This window comes from Anguilla rostrata, chromosome 3 (genome assembly GCF_018555375.3).
Source record: "Anguilla rostrata isolate EN2019 chromosome 3, ASM1855537v3, whole genome shotgun sequence".
Classification (NCBI taxonomy): Eukaryota; Metazoa; Chordata; class Actinopteri; order Anguilliformes; family Anguillidae; genus Anguilla; species Anguilla rostrata.
The window spans coordinates 70,782-89,745 of record NC_057935.1 but is presented as its reverse complement, the minus strand read 5'-3'; the positions used below and the strand labels follow the sequence as shown (position 1 = coordinate 89,745).

Here is an 18,964-nt window from a genome sequence, read left to right as displayed (position 1 = left end):
GAAATGGCTGCCCCGCATCACGCAGGTGGGTGCTACACATTGATGGTGGCTGAGATGAGTTTCATTCTAACCCTAACCCTCATCACTGTAAAAGACTTTGAGCGTCTGGAAAAGTGCTTCATAAATGCAATGATTAATTCATTCACAAATACTTTCACACACTCATTACCCATAAAAGACACACAGCAATCTCTTGGAAGGCTGCATTTGTAAAATTACGTGGGAAGGTGGTGTACGCATGTTTTTTGGGCGTACGCAGCATTTACAAAGGAGCCCAAGGACAGTGCAGCACAGCGATGAGGCCCCTGGCATAGGGGGGGCTCCAGGGTTAGGGTTAGGGTTAGTCGTTGTTAGGGTTAGGCGTTAGGCGTGTCCATCAGCAGGGCTTCAGCGCACAGCTGGACGATCCAAACAGGGGAAACAGAATCACACATTTACACACACAGCACACTTTCAGGGCTGTGCTTTCAATGGTCACTATTTTGTCTAAAACAGAGGTTTCCATTTGAACGCAAATTGAGATTACACTTTATTTCCCACTTCTTTGACCACACCAGAAGGACGTGCATTCAAGACAGAAATTACAATAAATAATACAATTCAAAACAAATGGTGTATACATAAAATATATTAATGAAAATCAATAACCAGTAAAATCACCTCCCTGGATACCAAGATCAATCACTGCCTCTTCAGAAAGGGGAGACTACAGAGACAGAGAAACAGCAATCCCACAATGCATTGCTCCAATGTTTGAAAAGAAAGAAGATAACCAAACCAAACAAGACATTTCCCATTCTCTGCATTCAAAATCATATCAGCAGTATACATAAAGAAATATCATTCCTTATTTAATTTATTTTAACAACATATTTTATTCTTTGTGCAATTCTCATGTTCTTGCATTGGTAAATAGCATTTTTTTTAATCAGTTGCAGTTAATTTAGTTTTTACCATCTAGGAATGTAAGTATTAAAAACAACAGTTCCAACTCCAGGTTTAATTATGTATTTATAATCAATATAAATGAAAGGTTCTTAAAATAATACATACGATACATTAACATGAACAGATATAATTTCAATCTTTCAAAAGGCGGTGTATAATTTAACTTAAATCTCAGATTAAATGTTATTTTAAGACAAACATCAGTTCATTTAAAAGCAGGCTACAGCCCCAGGGCTGTGCTAGGCATGGCATCAGGGCTACACTGTAACCTATCAGAAGACAGTGCAAGGCCAGTGGGAGGGGTTGGGGTGGGGCTAGCGGGGGCAGGGGGGGTGGGGTGGAGACCTGCGGTGCCTTTAATCCTTAAATCAGCAGTTCCACATAATTCCGACTTTCGCTCCTCCTGAAACCCCCCCCACTCCACTCCAAGACTGGGTTTGCTGAGGTGTTCAGGGTCAGGGGTCAGGGGTGTTAGGTCAGCATGTCCCAAAGGCAACAGCAACAGAGCGCAGTCATGCAGGCAGTCAGGCAGGAGTCCCCCACGTCATCACGCCTCCTCTCCTCAACAACGTACACTGAGAGAGAGAGAGAGAGAGAGAGATCTTTTATGCAATCAAAAGAAGATTCCATAAAATAAATATTCCCACAAAAATATTTGATAGCGTTATCCAGCCAATTGTGCTATATGCAAGTGAAATACGGGGTCCACTCAGTCAGCAAGACTACACTAGATGGGAAAAACATCCAGCTGAAATTTTGCATGCAGAATTTTTTTACAAATATCCTACAGGTACACAGAAATACTCAAAATAATGCATGCAGGGCTGAATTAGGCAGATATCCAATTCTTATTCAAATCCAAAAAGGCCACTTAATTTTATCGAGCATCTAAAATCTAGCCCGGAAAATTCAGTACAATATTAGGCTCTAAAAACCCAAGAGGTAAGCCCAGGAAAGTATCCCCTCAGTCAGCTGGTTCTGAACCTATCTAAACTAACCAGTACTAACACAAACCAGCTTCAGATCAGCACTGCTTCACAATCGCCAGTTAGAGTTAACCAAACTATAAAACAAATCAAAACCATTTATTTGGAACATTGGAAGACCAGTACCAAATTCCAAAATAAACTGAATTGCTATCGGGCCCTAAACAGAGAATACACACAGGCAGAATATCTCTTCTCTGTCAGAGATACGAAGCAGAGACAGATCCTGACCAAGTACAGGCTCAGTGACCACACCTTAACAATTGCAAAAGGGAGAGATAAAAAGTAATGGTTGCCCAAAGAGGACACCGTAAGACAGGAGAGGTGGAGACAGAGATGCACTTCCTCCTAGACTGTGAAAAATATTCTGAAATAAGGAAAACATATTTCAACAAATTTTCTAAAATTATAAAATCATTTCCTTCCCTGACAAACACAGAAAAGCTGAAAATAGTTCTGGGAGAAGGGTCAACAGCCCCACTGGCAGCAGAATATGTTTCAGCCTGTCACAACCTGAGGGACAGTGTGAGAAACTACCCAGATAAAAGGTACAATGTGTTACCTGTTCAACTTGTAAAAATAAATACAGTTAACTAAATCCTAGTGTAAATAGTCTATTGCTTTTTTTCTCTCTTTTCTCTTTCTATTTGGAATTCCTGAATTTGTGTGTCTGTTTTTTTATATAATGCTTTGGCAATATTTACTGTATGTATTTCATGCCAATAAAGCAAACTGAATTGAATTGAACTGAGAGAGAAAGAGAGGGGGAGAGGGAGAGGGACAGAGGGAGAGAGAGAGACAGAGGAAAAGGGTGAGAGTGAGGGTGGCAGAGGGAGAGAGTGAGAGGGGGCAGAGGGAGAGAGAGACAGAGGGAGAGGGACAGAGGGGGAGAGAGAGAGGGGGGGGGACAGAGGAAAAGGGAGAGAGAGAGAGGAGATAAATATTTAGTGTCCAGGTCTTTTCTCTAAAGCTGGGTTTTGTTCATCACACCAGTGCCACCTGTTCGAGTGTTTCGTCTCATCTATACACACACGCACGCGGACACACGCACACACACACAGAACAATGACTGCCCTACCTGTGGTTACTGAAGAGAACCATCAAACAAATGAGTCACATGTTACATTTCTCAGCAGCCCCCAAGGGTCCTGTTACCGTGGCGATTCTGACAGCTCAATGGAGCCACAAGCGTGTTCCTGACAGAGACCCTTCCAATAAACTAAGTGAGAAAGAACAGAACCCAGAGACTCCACAGAGTGACTCAGACACCTGATTCCCTGCACACATCATCTACGTGTGTGTGTGCGTGCGTGTGTGCATATATGCGCATGTATATGTGAGTGTGTGTGTGCGTGTGTGCATATATGTGAGTGTGCGTGTGTGTGCGCATGCATATGTGTGTGTGTGCGTGTGTGTGTGTGTCCTGTCCTCTCTTTCTGTAAATAGATGAGTGCTGCCATTTCCAGGAAGTAAAATTAGATCATATTCCCTGTGCTGGTCACAGGAGCAACCAGAGTGTATACACACACACAGACACACACACAGACACACACGCGCACACACACACACACACACCTGTGCTGTTCCACCCAGGTATGGCCTTCAAACAGCAGCTTATATTAGATAAGATTAGATTTCAGCCTCTAATTCTGAGAAAACTTATCTGACCTCAGCAGAACACACACTCTAAACAGAAATTACAATAAATAATTCAGGACAAAAAACCAGTAAAACACATTTCACCACACTGAAGGAATAAGACAGTAAGGCACCATACTGAAGGAATAACAGCACAGTGCTGAAGGACCCACAGCTCAGCGTTTCGAGGCCACCAAGCTGAGCAGATCTGAGGTGTGGCCATTAGCCTGTTCACCTCTATCCTGTAAAATACTCCCAATAATACAAACAAGGAAATATTCTGCGTATTTGCTCAGCTCCTCACAGAACAAAAGCAGCGACCTTTGGAGCAGCGCGCTTTGGCTGCCGGGTTCCCCAGCTGAGCCCAGATTCATTCTGCTGGCTGAGAGGCTTTTATTGGCTGTATGATTCAGAACAGGGCGCATGCAGTGTTCTGCGCTGTTGTCTATATTACTGTTATTTCTCAGCACAGAGTATCTGAGACTTACTGGCTCCATGGGGGAGTTTAGGCTGAGATCAGAGCTAATATGAGCCTCAGAATGCTGCATATGAGTGAGATGCAGGGTATCAGTTCTGTCCCGTGGGGGGTATGAGTCCTGTCCCGTGGGGGGTGGGGGGTATGAGTCCCGTCTGTAAGCAGTAACCATGCCGATACCAGGGTCTGTTACTTAAAGAAACGGTGCGGGTCATCCAGCCTGTCCCCCTCTGTCTGTCAGTCACTGTGTGTGTGAGTGTGTGTGTGTGTGTGAGCATGTGGGGGGGCGTGTGTGTGTCTGTCCCCCTCAGTCTGTCAGTCACTCAGGGTTATTACTGAGACTGAAGTGTCCTTTCTCTCATCAATCCCCCCATCGCCACACACAGCCTTTACTGAGACCAATAACCCCAATCCTAACCCTACCCTAACCCTGACCCCAATCCTAACCCTACCCTAACCCTGACCCAATCCTAACCCTACCCTAACGCTAACCCAATCCTAACACTACCCTAACCCAGACCCCAATCCTAACACTACCCTAACCCTGACCTCAATCCTAACCCTACCCTAACCCTGACCCAATCCTAACCCTACCCTAACCCTGACCCAATCCTAACCCTACCCTAACACTAGCCCAATCCTAACCCTACCCTAACCCTGACCCCAGTCCTAACCCTACCCTAACCCCAGTTCTAACCCTAACCCTACCCTAACCCCAATCCTAACCCTAATCCTAACCCTATCCTAACACTAACCCAAATCCTAACCCTACCCTAGCGCTAACCCCAATTCTAACTCTACCCTAACACTAACCCAATCCTAACCCTACCCTAGCGCTAACCCCAATTCTAACTCTACCCTAACACTAACCCCAACCTTAACCCTAACGCTAACAAAATGCACTGTGCATTTTGGTTCCCGTGACACAATTCTACAATGCCTCATTTTACATGTCATACCTACAGTAACTGGAATAGCACAAATATCTGATGCTGCTGTTTAAAAAATAAAAAGCCACACCATGGATTCAAAGCTACGGTCTTTACGCAGACGACACTCACTCTGACACCACGCACCAACACACAACAGAGGGAAAAAAGGAAAGGAAAGCTTATTCTTTCCATGAGCCCTGAAGCGTTATGTTCACCTTCATATCGCCAGATGGTCTATGGAAGATTAATCATCCTAAACAATTGCTTCTGCAACACTGAATTTGCAATTTTGCATCAGGGGTGTTACTGAAACCCATTTCCAACCAACCAATCACAAATAAGAGTCACCAACACCCAGCAAAAGTGTCAGAACTGCAGTGTACTAAACCACAGACACCCAGCCAACCCTGTTCCAACACCTCTAAGAAAACTGCAAAGCATGAGGAAATGCAGCACTCAGTGTCCAGGGCAGCAAAGCCCTCCTGCTTCAGAGACCTTCATAGGATTGGCTGAATAAAAGTGCGGCTCGTGGCTCCATTCCTACTCCTGCCCATTCTGTGGCTCCATTCCTACTCCTGCCCATTCTGCGGCTCCATTCCTACTCCTGCCCATTCTGCGGCTCCATTCCTACTCCTGCCCATTCTGTGAGGATACTGAGGCTTTTCTCAGGTGCCATGGCAGCTACGGAAGTTCTGTCCCCAACCACACCACTGTTCACAAATGGGTCATGATATTCAAAATAAGCATAATCTGCACAGTAAGAATACTAATCTGAAATTGTAGAACTTTAGTTTTTAGTTTCAGTTTAAAAACAAATACACAAACAACCGTATTTGTTAACATATGCAATACAAAACGACAGTGAAAAATTTTCAAGTCAGAATAATAAATCTGCAGTTGAGGTTAGAAACCCAAAAGGCCTCATGCATGAATCTAAATAATATAATACAATTACATAATTAAGTTAATAATATAACCTATAATTATAATAAATAGCAATGCCTGGGGCTAATTTCAGAGTCAGAATGCTAAGACCAGCATGTAGTTATCCTGCAGCCAATGAGATCACTGCAGTCTGTTAGACCTGAATGACTCAGCATTGACTATATTTATCAGATCGCACAGGGCTCAAGCCCTGTTCTCAGCACAGCCAGGGCTCAGCCAATCAGAGACAGCCATCGGTGTGGGGCCTCTATTCGCACCTCGTGGACATGCGATACTTCCTGCTGCGGTCCGACGTGGCTGTCTCAAGGGGGAGAAACAGCAGCGAGCGAGCGACCGCACCCCCCTCCAAACACCCTAATCATGCAGCACCTTCTACAGACACGGTCACTCCAAACACCCTAATCATGCAGCACCTTCTACAGACACGGTCACTCCAAACACCCTAATCATGCAGCACCCTCTACAGACACGGTCACTCCAAACACCCTAATCATGCAGCACCCTCTACAGACACGGTCACTCCAAACACCCTAATCATGCAGCACCCTCTACAGACACGGTCACTCCAAACACCCTAATCATGCAGCACCCTCTACAGACACGGTCACTCCAAACACCCTAATCATGCAGCACCCTCTACAGACACGGTCACTCCAAACACCCTAATCATGCAGCACCCTCTACAGACACGGTCACTCCAAACACCCTAATCATGCAGCACCCTCTACAGACACGGTCACTCCAAACACCCTAATCATGCAGCACCCTCTACAGACACGGTCACTCCAAACACCCTAATCATGCAGCACCCTCTACAGACACGGTCACTCCAAACACCCTAATCATGCAGCACCCTCTACAGACACGGTCACTCCAAACACCCTAATCATGCAGCACCCTCTACAGACACGGTCACTCCAAACACCCTAATCATGCAGCACCCTCTACAGACACGGTCACTCCAAACACCCTAATCATGCAGCACTCTCTACAGACACGGTCACTCCAAACACCCTAATCATGCAGCAGCCTCTACAGACACGGTCACTCCAAACACCCTAATCATGCAGCACCCTCTACAGACACGGTCACTCCAAACACCCTAATCATGCAGCACCTTCTACAGACACGGTCACTCCAAACTCCCTAATCATGCAGCACCTTCTACAGACACGGTCACTCCAAACACCCTAATCATGCAGCACCCTCTACAGACACGGTCACTCCAAACACCCTAATCATGCAGCACCCTCTACAGACACGGTCACTCCAAACACCCTAATCATGCAGCACCCTCTACAGACACGGTCACTCCAAACACCCTAATCATGCAGCACCCTCTACAGACACGGTCACTCCAAACACCCTAATCATGCAGCACCCTCTACAGACACGGTCACTCCAAACACCCTAATCATGCAGCACCCTCTACAGACACGGTCACTCCAAACACCCTAATCATGCAGCACCCTCTACAGACACGGTCACTCCAAACACCCTAATCATGCAGCACCCTCTACAGACACGGTCACTCCAAACACCCTAATCATGCAGCACCCTCTACAGACACAGGTCACTCCAAACACCCTAATCATGCAGCACCCTCTACAGACACGGTCACTCCAAACACCCTAATCATGCAGCACCCTCTACAGACACGGTCACTCCAAACACCCTAATCATGCAGCACCCTCTACAGACACGGTCACTCCAAACACCCTAATCATGCAGCACCCTCTACAGACACGGTCTGAACAATGGGACGGAGAGAGGCCGAATCTGAGCCTGCCAAAACCAGCAGACGAGGCTAAACCCTAACCCCAACTCCCCAGTAGGAGGGGAAACACTCAAGCAGTGATGAGAAAAACTCCCGCTGGGAATAAATCTGGGGAAGAACCCGGATATAGAGGGGAACGCCTTGTGTGCTAAACGGAGCGTTTGGGTCAGAGTTAGGGTCAGGGTCAGGGTTAGGGTTCGAGTTAGGGTCAGGGTTAGCGTTTGGGTCAGGGTCAGGGTTGGGGTCAGGGTTAGGGTTCGGGTTAGGGTCAGGGTCAGGGTTAGCGTTTGGGTCAGGGTTAGGGTCAGGGTTAGGGTTCGGGTTAGGGTCAGGGTCAGGGTTAGTGTTTGGGTCAGGGTTAGTGTTTGGGTCAGGGTTAGGGTCAGGGTCAGGGTTAGGGTCAGGGCTAGCGTTTGGGTCAGGGTCAGGGTTTGGGTTTGGGTTTGGGTCAGGGCTAGGGTTTGGGTTAGGGTCAGGGTCAGGGTTAGCGTTTGGGTTAGGGTTAGCATTTGGGTTAGGGTTAGGGTCAGGGTTAGGATCAGGGTTAGATTCAGGGTCAGGGTTAGGGTTAGGGTTAGGGTCAGGGTCAGGGTCAGAGATTCTAAGGCAGATTCTATGCTGTAACCTTGCAGAGCTCTGGCAGCAGGTGCAGTCCTACCTTCCCCTCTCACCTGTGTTTTTGGGGGCCTCCGCATACATGGGTCCGGGTGGCGGCCCGTTCTGCCAGCCGAACTGTGGCTGCGGGGGCGCGGGGTACCCCTGGTAGGGGGGCTGTCCCGGACCGGGGTAGGGCCCCCCAGGCCCTTGGGGGTAAGCGGGGTAGGCGGGGTAGGCTCCAGGGTGGGGCTGCTCCATGTTTGGGGGGTATCCTTGGGCAGGGTATCCTTGGGCGGGGTATCCTGGAGCGGAGGGGCCAGGGCCCGGATACGGAGGTGGCTGTTCAGGATTCATCTACAGAGACACACACAAGCACACGCGCACACACACAGACACAGACACAGACACAGACACAGACACAGACACAGACACAGACACAGACACAGACACAGACACAGACACAGACACAGACACAGACACACACACAATATTATTCATATATGTATTCTACAGATATTATACACACCAACTATTCTGGAGACATTTACTGTCATGACGGGCTAAAACCCTTTTCCCATATAAACGCAGTCCAGCAGCCGGTTTACGGCTCATGTTCCTGGCTCAATAAGCACCGGTTCCGTGGTGTTTATGTGGCTGAGCGCTGCCTGTGAACCCAGCAACTCTCAGGCTACTGCTGCCATTCAGAAATAATGCAGGAAAACTCAGCCTCATCAATAATGAACAAACCTGTGTAATCACTGTGGAAACACACTCCACCAGCAGGGCCAGCACAGTAGGGCTTTTACCATCATTTACACACACACACACACACACACACACCAGCATGAAATACACTTTACAAACACACACACACACACACACACACACAACAGCCTAAAGCATGATTTACACACACACACACACACACATCAGCATAAAATAGAATTTACACACACACATCAGCCTAAAGCATGATTTAAACACACATACACACACATCAGCCTAAAGCATGATTTAAAAACACACACACACACACATCAGCCTAAAGCATGATTTAAACACACACACACACACACACACACCAGCATAAAACAGAATTTACACACACACCAGCCTAAAGCATGATTTAAACACACACACACATCAGCATAAAGCACAATTTACACACACACACACATCAGCCTAAAGCATTATTTACACACACACACACACACCAGCATAAAGCACAATTTACACACACACACACACATTAACAAAAACCAGCACAAAATGCTTTTTGGATCCATTACCTGTATGTACCACTGTTAGACATAACTAGAGCATGCTCACCAAGGCAATGTAGACATATAGGCCCAAATAATCATTTATAGCATGAACTCTGATTTTACTGTTAAGATAACCCGGTTAATAATTAACATTCGAGGCACATTTGAGTGACAGGATGCTGCTATGCAGAACCGCACTTGGATGGTGTTACAGGGGAAATGTAAAGGGCTCATTAACACACTGGGATGGTGTTACAGGGGAAATGTAAAGGGCTCATTAACACACTGGGATGGTGTTACAGGGGAAATGTAAAGGGCTCATTAACACACTGGGATGGTGTTACAGGGGAAATGTAAAGGGCTCATTAACACACTGGGATGGTGTTACAGGGGAAATGTAAGGGCTCATTAACACACTGGGATGGTGTTACAGGGGAAATGTATAGGGCTCATTAACACACTGGGATGGTGTTACAGGGGAAATGTAAAGGGCTCATTAACACACTGGGATGGTGTTACAGGGGAAATGTATAGGGCTCATTAACACACTGGGATGGTGTTATTATGATGCATAAGTTAAAAGCTGGTGGAGACAGACCACGTCTGTAACGCCCTTTGCTATCACACCAGGATGGAAAACATGTTAATGAATAACATTACAATGAGCAAATAGCCATGGCCATTTTAAGGAGGCCTGGCGTGTGGACTCAGGTCCAGAGGAAGGCTCGCACGTCCCTGATAAAGCTAAATGGACATGAAGGACCTCAGGACCTGATAGAACCCAGCAGACTCACCAGACTGTGAATTAAACAACTTCTGGGACAGGACACTAGAGGAAACGAAAATGGCGTAGCTGTTCATCATGGCGACCACAAAATGGTTTTTAATCACGAAATGGTGGGTACAGCTGCGCTGCAACAAGAAGTGAGAGGCCACGCCCCTTTTGCTACTCAGTGACAGCTTAAGCTCATTATGCAATCATGTGAATTATCTTATTTTGCCCATCTAGTTCCTGCTAACAGTGATTCTTACCTTCACATTTTAGCATTCACAATCACACAGGTATGCACCCGACACCTATTAATTCAGGGAATGTTCAGTGAATGTTCAGGGAACACTCGGTAAATGGTCAGTGAACGCTATTTTGTAAGGAGAAGCGTGCAACGGTTCGGGTAGACTCATCTAATGTCTACTATCATCATTGCACATACTGTAAAATAAACTGCATTCACTTTGACCTGGCATTCCTTTTTGAATGTTACCACTGCACACCTAGAAGTTTTAAGGTCCTAACATACACACAGAACTCAGGATATTAACCCTAACCCTAACATACACACAGAACTCAGGATATTAACCCTAACCCTAACATACACACAGAACTCAGGATATTAACCCTAACCCTAACATACACATAGAACTCAGGATATTAACCCTAACCCTAACATACACATAGAATGGATAAAGGATATTTGCACCCCATTGTCACTCGACTATACACTCGAACTAGAGCAAGATACACAATTGAATTTATGCAGGCCACACAAGCCAGAGGCATGCAAGTGTCTACAACCTACGATAGATAGCGACCCATATAGGGAAACACTACTGGCAGATCACCTGCAGTCTCCTCCTATGCACAACTGTTAGCACAGCGCAAAGGTTAAAACATTATTTTTGGAGTCAGATAAGAGAGATAACATTAAATTAATCCCGTTCCAGTAGCACAGAGTAAGACAACACGTTCCTTCACCACTCAGATACTTCCATTGTTTGGTTTATCTGACAGGGTTCCTGACAGTATTTTAAAAGTTTTCCAAACACAGTTAGAAACTTCCAACCCCTGGTCACTGGTGGCATTCTGCTGTAAAGCATTCTGTCAGAAGCAGGAGACTGACTTGTCACACATCTCCTGTCAGCATTATAAACACCACCTATCCCCGACAGCCCCAACAAGATTCCCAAACCTGCACTATGGGCCAATACTATAGGCCTGTTTATACAATGCCAGCCCATAATAGGGGCAACAAAAACTACACCTGCTCACTCTGTAAAGACACGCACGCACACGCACGCATGCACGCACACACAACCTTGGTGTCACAAGCTCAGTTCCCAACCCACTTTCCTACACTGACACCCCCGTTTATTCATTACATTACATTTATTTGGCAGACGCTTTTATCCAAAGCGACGTACAAAAAGTGCATTTCATGGTCATAGACAACTGCTAAACACAGGTTCAGTAAGGTACAATACTTATTTTGTACAGCTATTTCTAGCCAAGAACACAGTTTAGTTCACACAGTGAACACTATTCAGACCTAACCTCTGCAAAGCCAACTAGGCAGAAGAATAATTATTCTTAACATAATGCAGATTCGGCTTCATTTATACTTTCTGACAACATGTGAATGGTGAGCTAAGCTAGCAGCGTGTTCGCTTGCACACTATTGCAGAGTTTCTGTACGTTAACTGCCAACTCGCTAGCGAAAACGCCATCTATAAAATACGCCATTTACTCTTAATACAGTACAGGCAATCTTCTTCCTGATTAGCCACTGTAGATGCAAAAAAAAAGAAAAAACACTTTTAAGATCAGACAAGGTTTGTCGATAATGTACTCAAGTTCATTACTAAACATAAAACTGGTTTACCTGCAAACTATATAATGAATATTTTAGATATATTCAGCTCTGACCAGCAACCTTACAGCTCCAATACCCTAACCTGGGCACCAACGGGTAACATGTCAGGGTACTTCCTATATGATGTCATCTTATATTTCGGGAGGAAACCATCACTGGTGATTGATTACTTCCTGTGTGCAGTCCAGCTTTGATCAGGTCCTTTATCTCGTACTGACACCTCCCGACGCTCGGAGGCCAGAGTGCTGGGGAGGAGACTTCACTGACAGTAACACAGAGATCGGTTTTGATTGGTCGCCGTTGCGACCATGGGACCTCCCCCAGATCCAGTGGCCTGTGAATACAGCACTGTTTCCACAACACAGACATCAAAGACTGAATTCTTGTGCATGTTACAAGCTTCTCACGCACACGAACTCACAGCGAGCTGTAACACACACAGCTGTAAAACACACAGTGCTGTAACACACAGAGCGGTAACACACATAGAATTGTAACACACACAGTGCTGTAACACACACAAGAGCCACAGAGCTATAACACACACACAGCTGTAAAACACAGAGCTGTAACACACAGATCTGTCACACACACAGAGCTGTAACACACGCACAGCTGTAACACACATAGCTGTAACACACACAGCTGTAACACACAGAGCTGTAACACAACGAGCTGTAACACACACAGAGCTGTAACACACACAGAGCTGTAACACACACAGAGCTGTAACACATAGAGCTGTAACACACAGCTGTAACACACGCACAGCTGTAACACACATAGAGCTGTAACACACAGAGCTGTAACACACACAGAGCTGTAACACACACAGAGCTGTAACACACACAGAGCTGTAACACACACAGCTGTAACACACACAGAGCTGTAACACACAGAGCTGTAACACATGGAGCTGTAACATACGCAAAACACGAAAGACATGCCACCATCACACGGTACACACTTAACTAGTATCCAGCAGCTTTTACATGCATCATAGTACTCTAGAGCTCATATAAAAGGCCATTGTGTGACCAATTCACTGTAATAAAAAAACATCCGTTGGTCGAATACGCTAGTCAGAAAAGGTGCAAGTAAAGCAGTGGGACCTGAAAAGTATGAGAGTTACTATTTTAAAAACAAAGAGCCATCAGTATTTTACCTGTGTGGAAGTTCTGAGATGTAGATGCTAACCTGACGGCGAGTCTCACCTGTCTACTGTAAGGTGTGGTAGAGTGAGTCATGCAACTTCAGGCCCAGGAGAACTCATTACTGAGCTGTTCCTTTAAAGCAGCACAAAACAACAAGACCTACAGCAGCAAACCAAGAGGTGGAGCCTCAGCCTCAATATTAGCACCCCCCTCTGCTCCAGTTCCATAACCAGCACAGACCCCTCTGCTCCAGTTCCATAACCAGCACAGACCCCTCTGCTCCAGTTCCAGAACCAGCACAGCCCCCTCTGCTCCAGTTCCATAACCAGCACAGACCCCTCTGCTCCAGTTCCATAACCAGCACAGACCCCTCTGCTCCAGTTCCATAACCAGCACAGACCCCTCTGCTCCAGTTCCATAACCAGCACAGCCCCCCTCTGCTCCAGTTCCATAACCAGCACAGACCCCTCTGCTCCAGTTCCATAACCAGCACAGACCCCTCTGCTCCAGTTCCATAACCAGCACAGACCCCTCTGCTCCAGTTCCATAACCAGCACAGACCCCTCTGCTCCAGTTCCATAACCAGCACAGACCCCTCTGCTCCAGATCCATAACCAGCACAGACCCCTCTGCTCCAGTTCCATAACCAGCACAGACCCCTCTGCTCCAGTTCCATAACCAGCACAGACCCCTCTGCTCCAGTTCCATAACCAGCACAGCCCCCTCTGCTCCAGTTCCATAACCAGCACTTAGGCTACAACTTGATTGTACTGTCACAGATAATGACCAGTAAATAAACTCATCGCTGTGCAAGTTTTCCTCTGTGATGTTACATTACATTACATTATAGGTATTTAGCTGACGCTCTTATCCAGAGCGACTTACAACAGAGTAACCAAACTCAGGATCAAGTCCGCTTAAGTCCATTGAACAACATGTAGATAAAAAGCCTTTACTATGATGCATACATAAGGAAAACAGATAGTCTGAACAAATGTTTTTTTTTTTTTTTTTTTTTTTTTTTTTTTTTATAGTTATGGGAGGGTTAGGAAGAGGAGAGAGGTACAGAGAAGAGGTGCGTCTTGAGTTTCGTTTGAAGGTGCTCAGACACTCTGCTGTTCGACTCCACGGAAGATCGTTCCCCATCGTGGCCAGAACTGCAAAGAGTCGAGACCTTGTTGCTGCTCGTGTAGGGGGAGGAATCAGCCGCCCTGTAGTAGCCGTAAATGATGTCATTTCAAAATTAGAATGCAGTGTAATCTATCTCCAGATTTCAACCCAGCTGTACAAAAGTACAACATACAGCTTCCCACACTTCAATAAATGAAAACATGATAGTGCCGCTGCATGCGATCTACCACAAGGGAGCAGGAGATATTTTTACCATCATGTTCTCCTTTTGCAAATCACCTTAAATGACAAAGTATGGCACTTCCAACCGTAATACAACTGAATAACTACACATAATTCACACCAGTATCCAGTGTTAGTTCCTAATACAGTGTCTGAAAAATACAGACTATAAATTGGACGGTGTGTTTAGGATGCTACAAGAATAAATTCTTATCTACGGCATTAAGGATCTGCCTTCTTAAACCGAGCATCTGTCAGTCAGAGAAAATAAACTCTGCAATTCATTTTTTTTTTTACACCACCTTATTTACAGAAACAAATCTTAAAGTGCTTTACATGATCAATTTGATAATTAAACTGAAAATTATACAGGCCTAGATTACAAAAACACAATGTATAGGCTGTATAAAAGACAAAGCTAAACCTGTATTACATATGAAAAGATAGTGTAAACTGTCTAATTATAATTTGGTTCTAAGTTCAAGGAATTCAACTAAAAATATTTAAAATTCAGACAAGGGCAATTAATAATGTTTTCTTAAAGCAGTCGAACCATTTGGCGGGACAGTGACAGTGACCGCTTGACCTCTTTAGTCAGCTCATAACGTCATCCTCAAAGTTTCCTTAAGGCGTGACTTCAATTTCTCTATCACAATCGCATTATTGTACAGTTGAAAATGACGGATAGTAAAACGGAAATGCGTAGGTCTATATTGTAGACTAGACGACTAAATATATTTCTTTAGATAACACATCACAATTCTTAATAAAATTTAAAACAGATTCCGCTTTATACACCGTATGTCACTTTAACCCATCATTCTTAATATAACTCTAGTATCCCTTTCAATTCCGCCACATTTTATGATAGAAAACCTTTAAGCTCTACACGCACACTACAGATCATTATTTCAACACATCATGGACACCTTAACTGGGGAAAGGTGTGCCCTAAGGGATCAAAACACTTGTGCATTGTACCTAGCTGTGTTAGCACAGCTCGGTACAGCCCCTTAGGTTTGAAGACATGACTCTGACAGTTACACAGCAGTACTATGAACTCCAGCTGACTGCGAACATGCATCCCAGTGCACTGGTTACCTAACGGTAACTTATCTGGACTTCAGTCTCCAAAGAGACTTAACGTTAGATACTGTAACCGAAAGACGAGGTTCATGTACTGGGCCGGAAGACTTCGCAGCGTCATGAGTGATCGAAGCACAGATAGACCGCATTAGCTCGACCCTGTAACAAAACTCTCGCCCTTTGCTAGTCTACATAAACAGCAAGACCGGTGCAAATGCACCTTCAGCAGATTTCCCCACCCATGCGCATTTCTCCAACACCACAGTTAACATCTTAGATACACAAGACTCGCCTAACTACGGAATAATGGTCGGAACCAGGAATTGTTAGGCTACTTAGACAACCGTTAAATTACAAAAGGAAAATAACAAACTCCTTGAACACTCTCTGCCGGCCAGCCAGCATATAGATATTATGCTGCTAGCTTTCAGCAGCTGTAAGCCTGGAAAAAGCAAGATTAGTAAATATAAAACATCGAGCGTTAGGAACACGGCAGGTGGTGTTAGCCAAGATTATGCATCCTTTAAGAGGCGTTGTGTTACTATCTAGCCTATTTTATTTCGACGAATCGCTGTATTTGAGTAATCTAACAAACCGCTTGCCAGCGGCAGCATATGCGTTGTTATTGCTATTAATATGTGGGTAATAAGGGACGTGAACTGTACCTTAACAGGAATAGGTTTCTTTCGTAAAACGGTGCTCTTGTTTCCTCGGCGATCTCTTCCAGTTTTTTACCGCATCAAGCTGCTTTTTTTCTCAACGACCACGTAACGAAACCGGGTGCGTGACGAGCGTGACGGCATCAAATTTATGGCGCAGGGGGTTACTCTGTGTGAAAGTGGATATTCACCAACACTCAACGGTGAATCTCTGGACCAATCCGAGACGAATGCGTTTTTCGTTGGTTAAAAAAAGCGCATATCCGTTGTAATTTCATCTTTTTAATCACCTGATTTGCCCCAGCTCCTCTTTGTGTATTACGTCATTGGTAAAATATTAACCAGCTATAATTACGTAATGTCCTTATCGCGACAGAGCTCCAACTAGGAAATGGTTGGAGAAATAACCTTATTTGAATGTCACCATATATTCCACATCAGTCTTCGGTTTAGAGCGGTTTTATTCTGTGATCGTTTGTATTAAATATTACACGTAAAATCATATTCTCTCAGTGGTATAGTAGTACAGTAGTTGCCTATACAATGCTAACTGAAATAGTCTGGAAGCTATGTTGTGTTCAGGTATGTGCTGTGCTGGCCGTCAGTTGTTAGCATTGTTTAGATCCTGATTTGATCCAGGCTGAATGGCACAGCTAAGACTTCTTTGCAGCAACTGTTTATTTGATTTAATAAAAAGGAATCACTGTTAAATCCAGTAATATAAAAAATAATGCAAAGCTCTTCTAGAAGTTTCAATATCAACAAACTGCAAAACAAGAAATGGTCCTTTAACATCAACACCATTTGTTGCCTAAATCTGTATGTATGCACTTATGCAAATTGCCCTGGAAAAGAATGTCTGCCTATGCCTAAATGTAAGTGTAAGTGAAAAATAAACACTGCTTCAATGTTGTGTTTTTAGTTCATCCTAAATAAAAACAAAAATGAATGTTGGTTTTCAACCACATTCACTCTAAAAATAAAAACTCTGCGTAAATCCAGTCAGCCTTGTGCTGACACCAGCCTCTTCACTTCTCACAGTGTAAAATTCAGATATATTTCAGGTGTACAGAATTTCCAGATGTGGTTTGCCTAAACTATATGCAGACCCTGGTTTATACCAGAAGATGGTGGTCTAAACCTTACATCCACCTCCCTGTTCAATTGGCCAATGTTTCACTAGTGATTGAGTGGATTAAATTACTCATGAATGATCAGGAGAAAACAAAGGTCACTGATTAATCCCTATAGAATGTAATTCAAAATGAACCACAGCCAAGTTTCAGAAGCAACTGTCATGAGATTGTCACGTTTCGATAAAATCACAATTTCTGTAAGACTACTCTGACATTAAGCAGTTTCACTTGCTAAAGACGTCAAGTGCATTCCCCTTGGGATCGATATGAATGAAAGCAGACATAAGGCCAGAAGCAGTACATTAAAACTGCATCAGACACACATTCATGATTGCAATCACAAACATATTTTCCCTTCAATGATACTTCAAAGGTACGGCATTTTACGCCACCCTCCTTCCCCAGGGCTAATGTAGTGTGCTTGCTAGCAGGGAAAGTGAGTGGTCATTAGCATTAATACAGCCCAAAGTTTTTTTTATCAGTATTATTTAGCTAAAAATGAATTTAGTTACAACTTATCGGATCAACTTAGGTTCTCACCCTGGTTTCTATTGTTGGACCCCAATCATGAGCCACAGGTACCAAAGTGTCTTTGAAGTGCTCACATTGAGTTGTGTGTACATTGTGTGCTAATTCATTTTGTAATATGGCATCTAAATGAACATACAGTTGGAATCAGAAAAGACATGCCCTTCACAAGTGTTATTTTGATAAACTGAAGGTGTGTGCACTGTGTGCACAGGTGTGTGTTCAGGGGTGTGCACAGGTGTGGGTGTGATTCAGTTTAATCTGTGTGTATCATGCCACAATGCTGCCACTGTCTAAACAAGTGAACCTGCGGTGGGTTACATGAAAACAGTGTGGATAGCACACTGGTTAAAAAACTTGCAACATGTTCCAAAATCTCTAGCACCATCTGCAGGTTGAAATGCATATTTAACAACATTTTAAAATTAATATTCCAATTTCAAGATTTCACCTCACAATTAGGCATTAAAACAGAAAGGAACACTGTTTAGGTCCTGCTCTTTATACAGTCTTCCTCTCATATCTCAGTCATGAACCATATGTTATTAAAGTACGACTAAAAATAACAATATTTTAACTTTGATGAAAAGACCACAACATTCTTGAAAAAAAAAAAGCATTCTTGAAAAAATAAGCTGTCCAGGACCGTTCCCACCTGTTTCATATACGGTTTCATTTTCATTTAGATTAACCCGTATTCACAACCCCAGAATTCTCACACTCACAGTCAACAAAAAAGCCTGATTTGTGGTATGGATATACATTCAATCTCCAAATTAAATACACTAGCATAAAATAAATTATTTGAATATGTTAATAATCGATACACAATTGCAG

The 18,964-nt window shown here is 44.2% G+C and overlaps 1 protein-coding gene across 2 annotated transcripts; it reads right to left on the bottom strand.

The window, feature by feature from the left end:
* Positions 1-516: 516 nt before the first annotated feature.
* Positions 517-16,631, bottom strand: LOC135249734 (cysteine-rich and transmembrane domain-containing protein 1-like). Of its 2 annotated transcripts, none has more exons than XM_064325251.1 (3): positions 16,470-16,631; positions 8,373-8,652; positions 517-1,523 (listed from the first exon to the last, which is right to left on the bottom strand). In XM_064325251.1, exons 2-3 carry the CDS (start codon positions 8,650-8,652, stop codon positions 1,420-1,422), a joined length of 384 nt encoding a protein of 127 aa, XP_064181321.1. In that variant the 5' UTR covers positions 16,470-16,631; the 3' UTR covers positions 517-1,419. The 2 variants fall into 2 exon arrangements, with proteins under 2 accessions (XP_064181321.1, XP_064181322.1); XM_064325252.1 differs by lacking the exon at positions 16,470-16,631 and adding an exon at positions 13,377-13,497.
* Between the last annotated feature and the right edge of the window lie 2,333 nt (positions 16,632-18,964).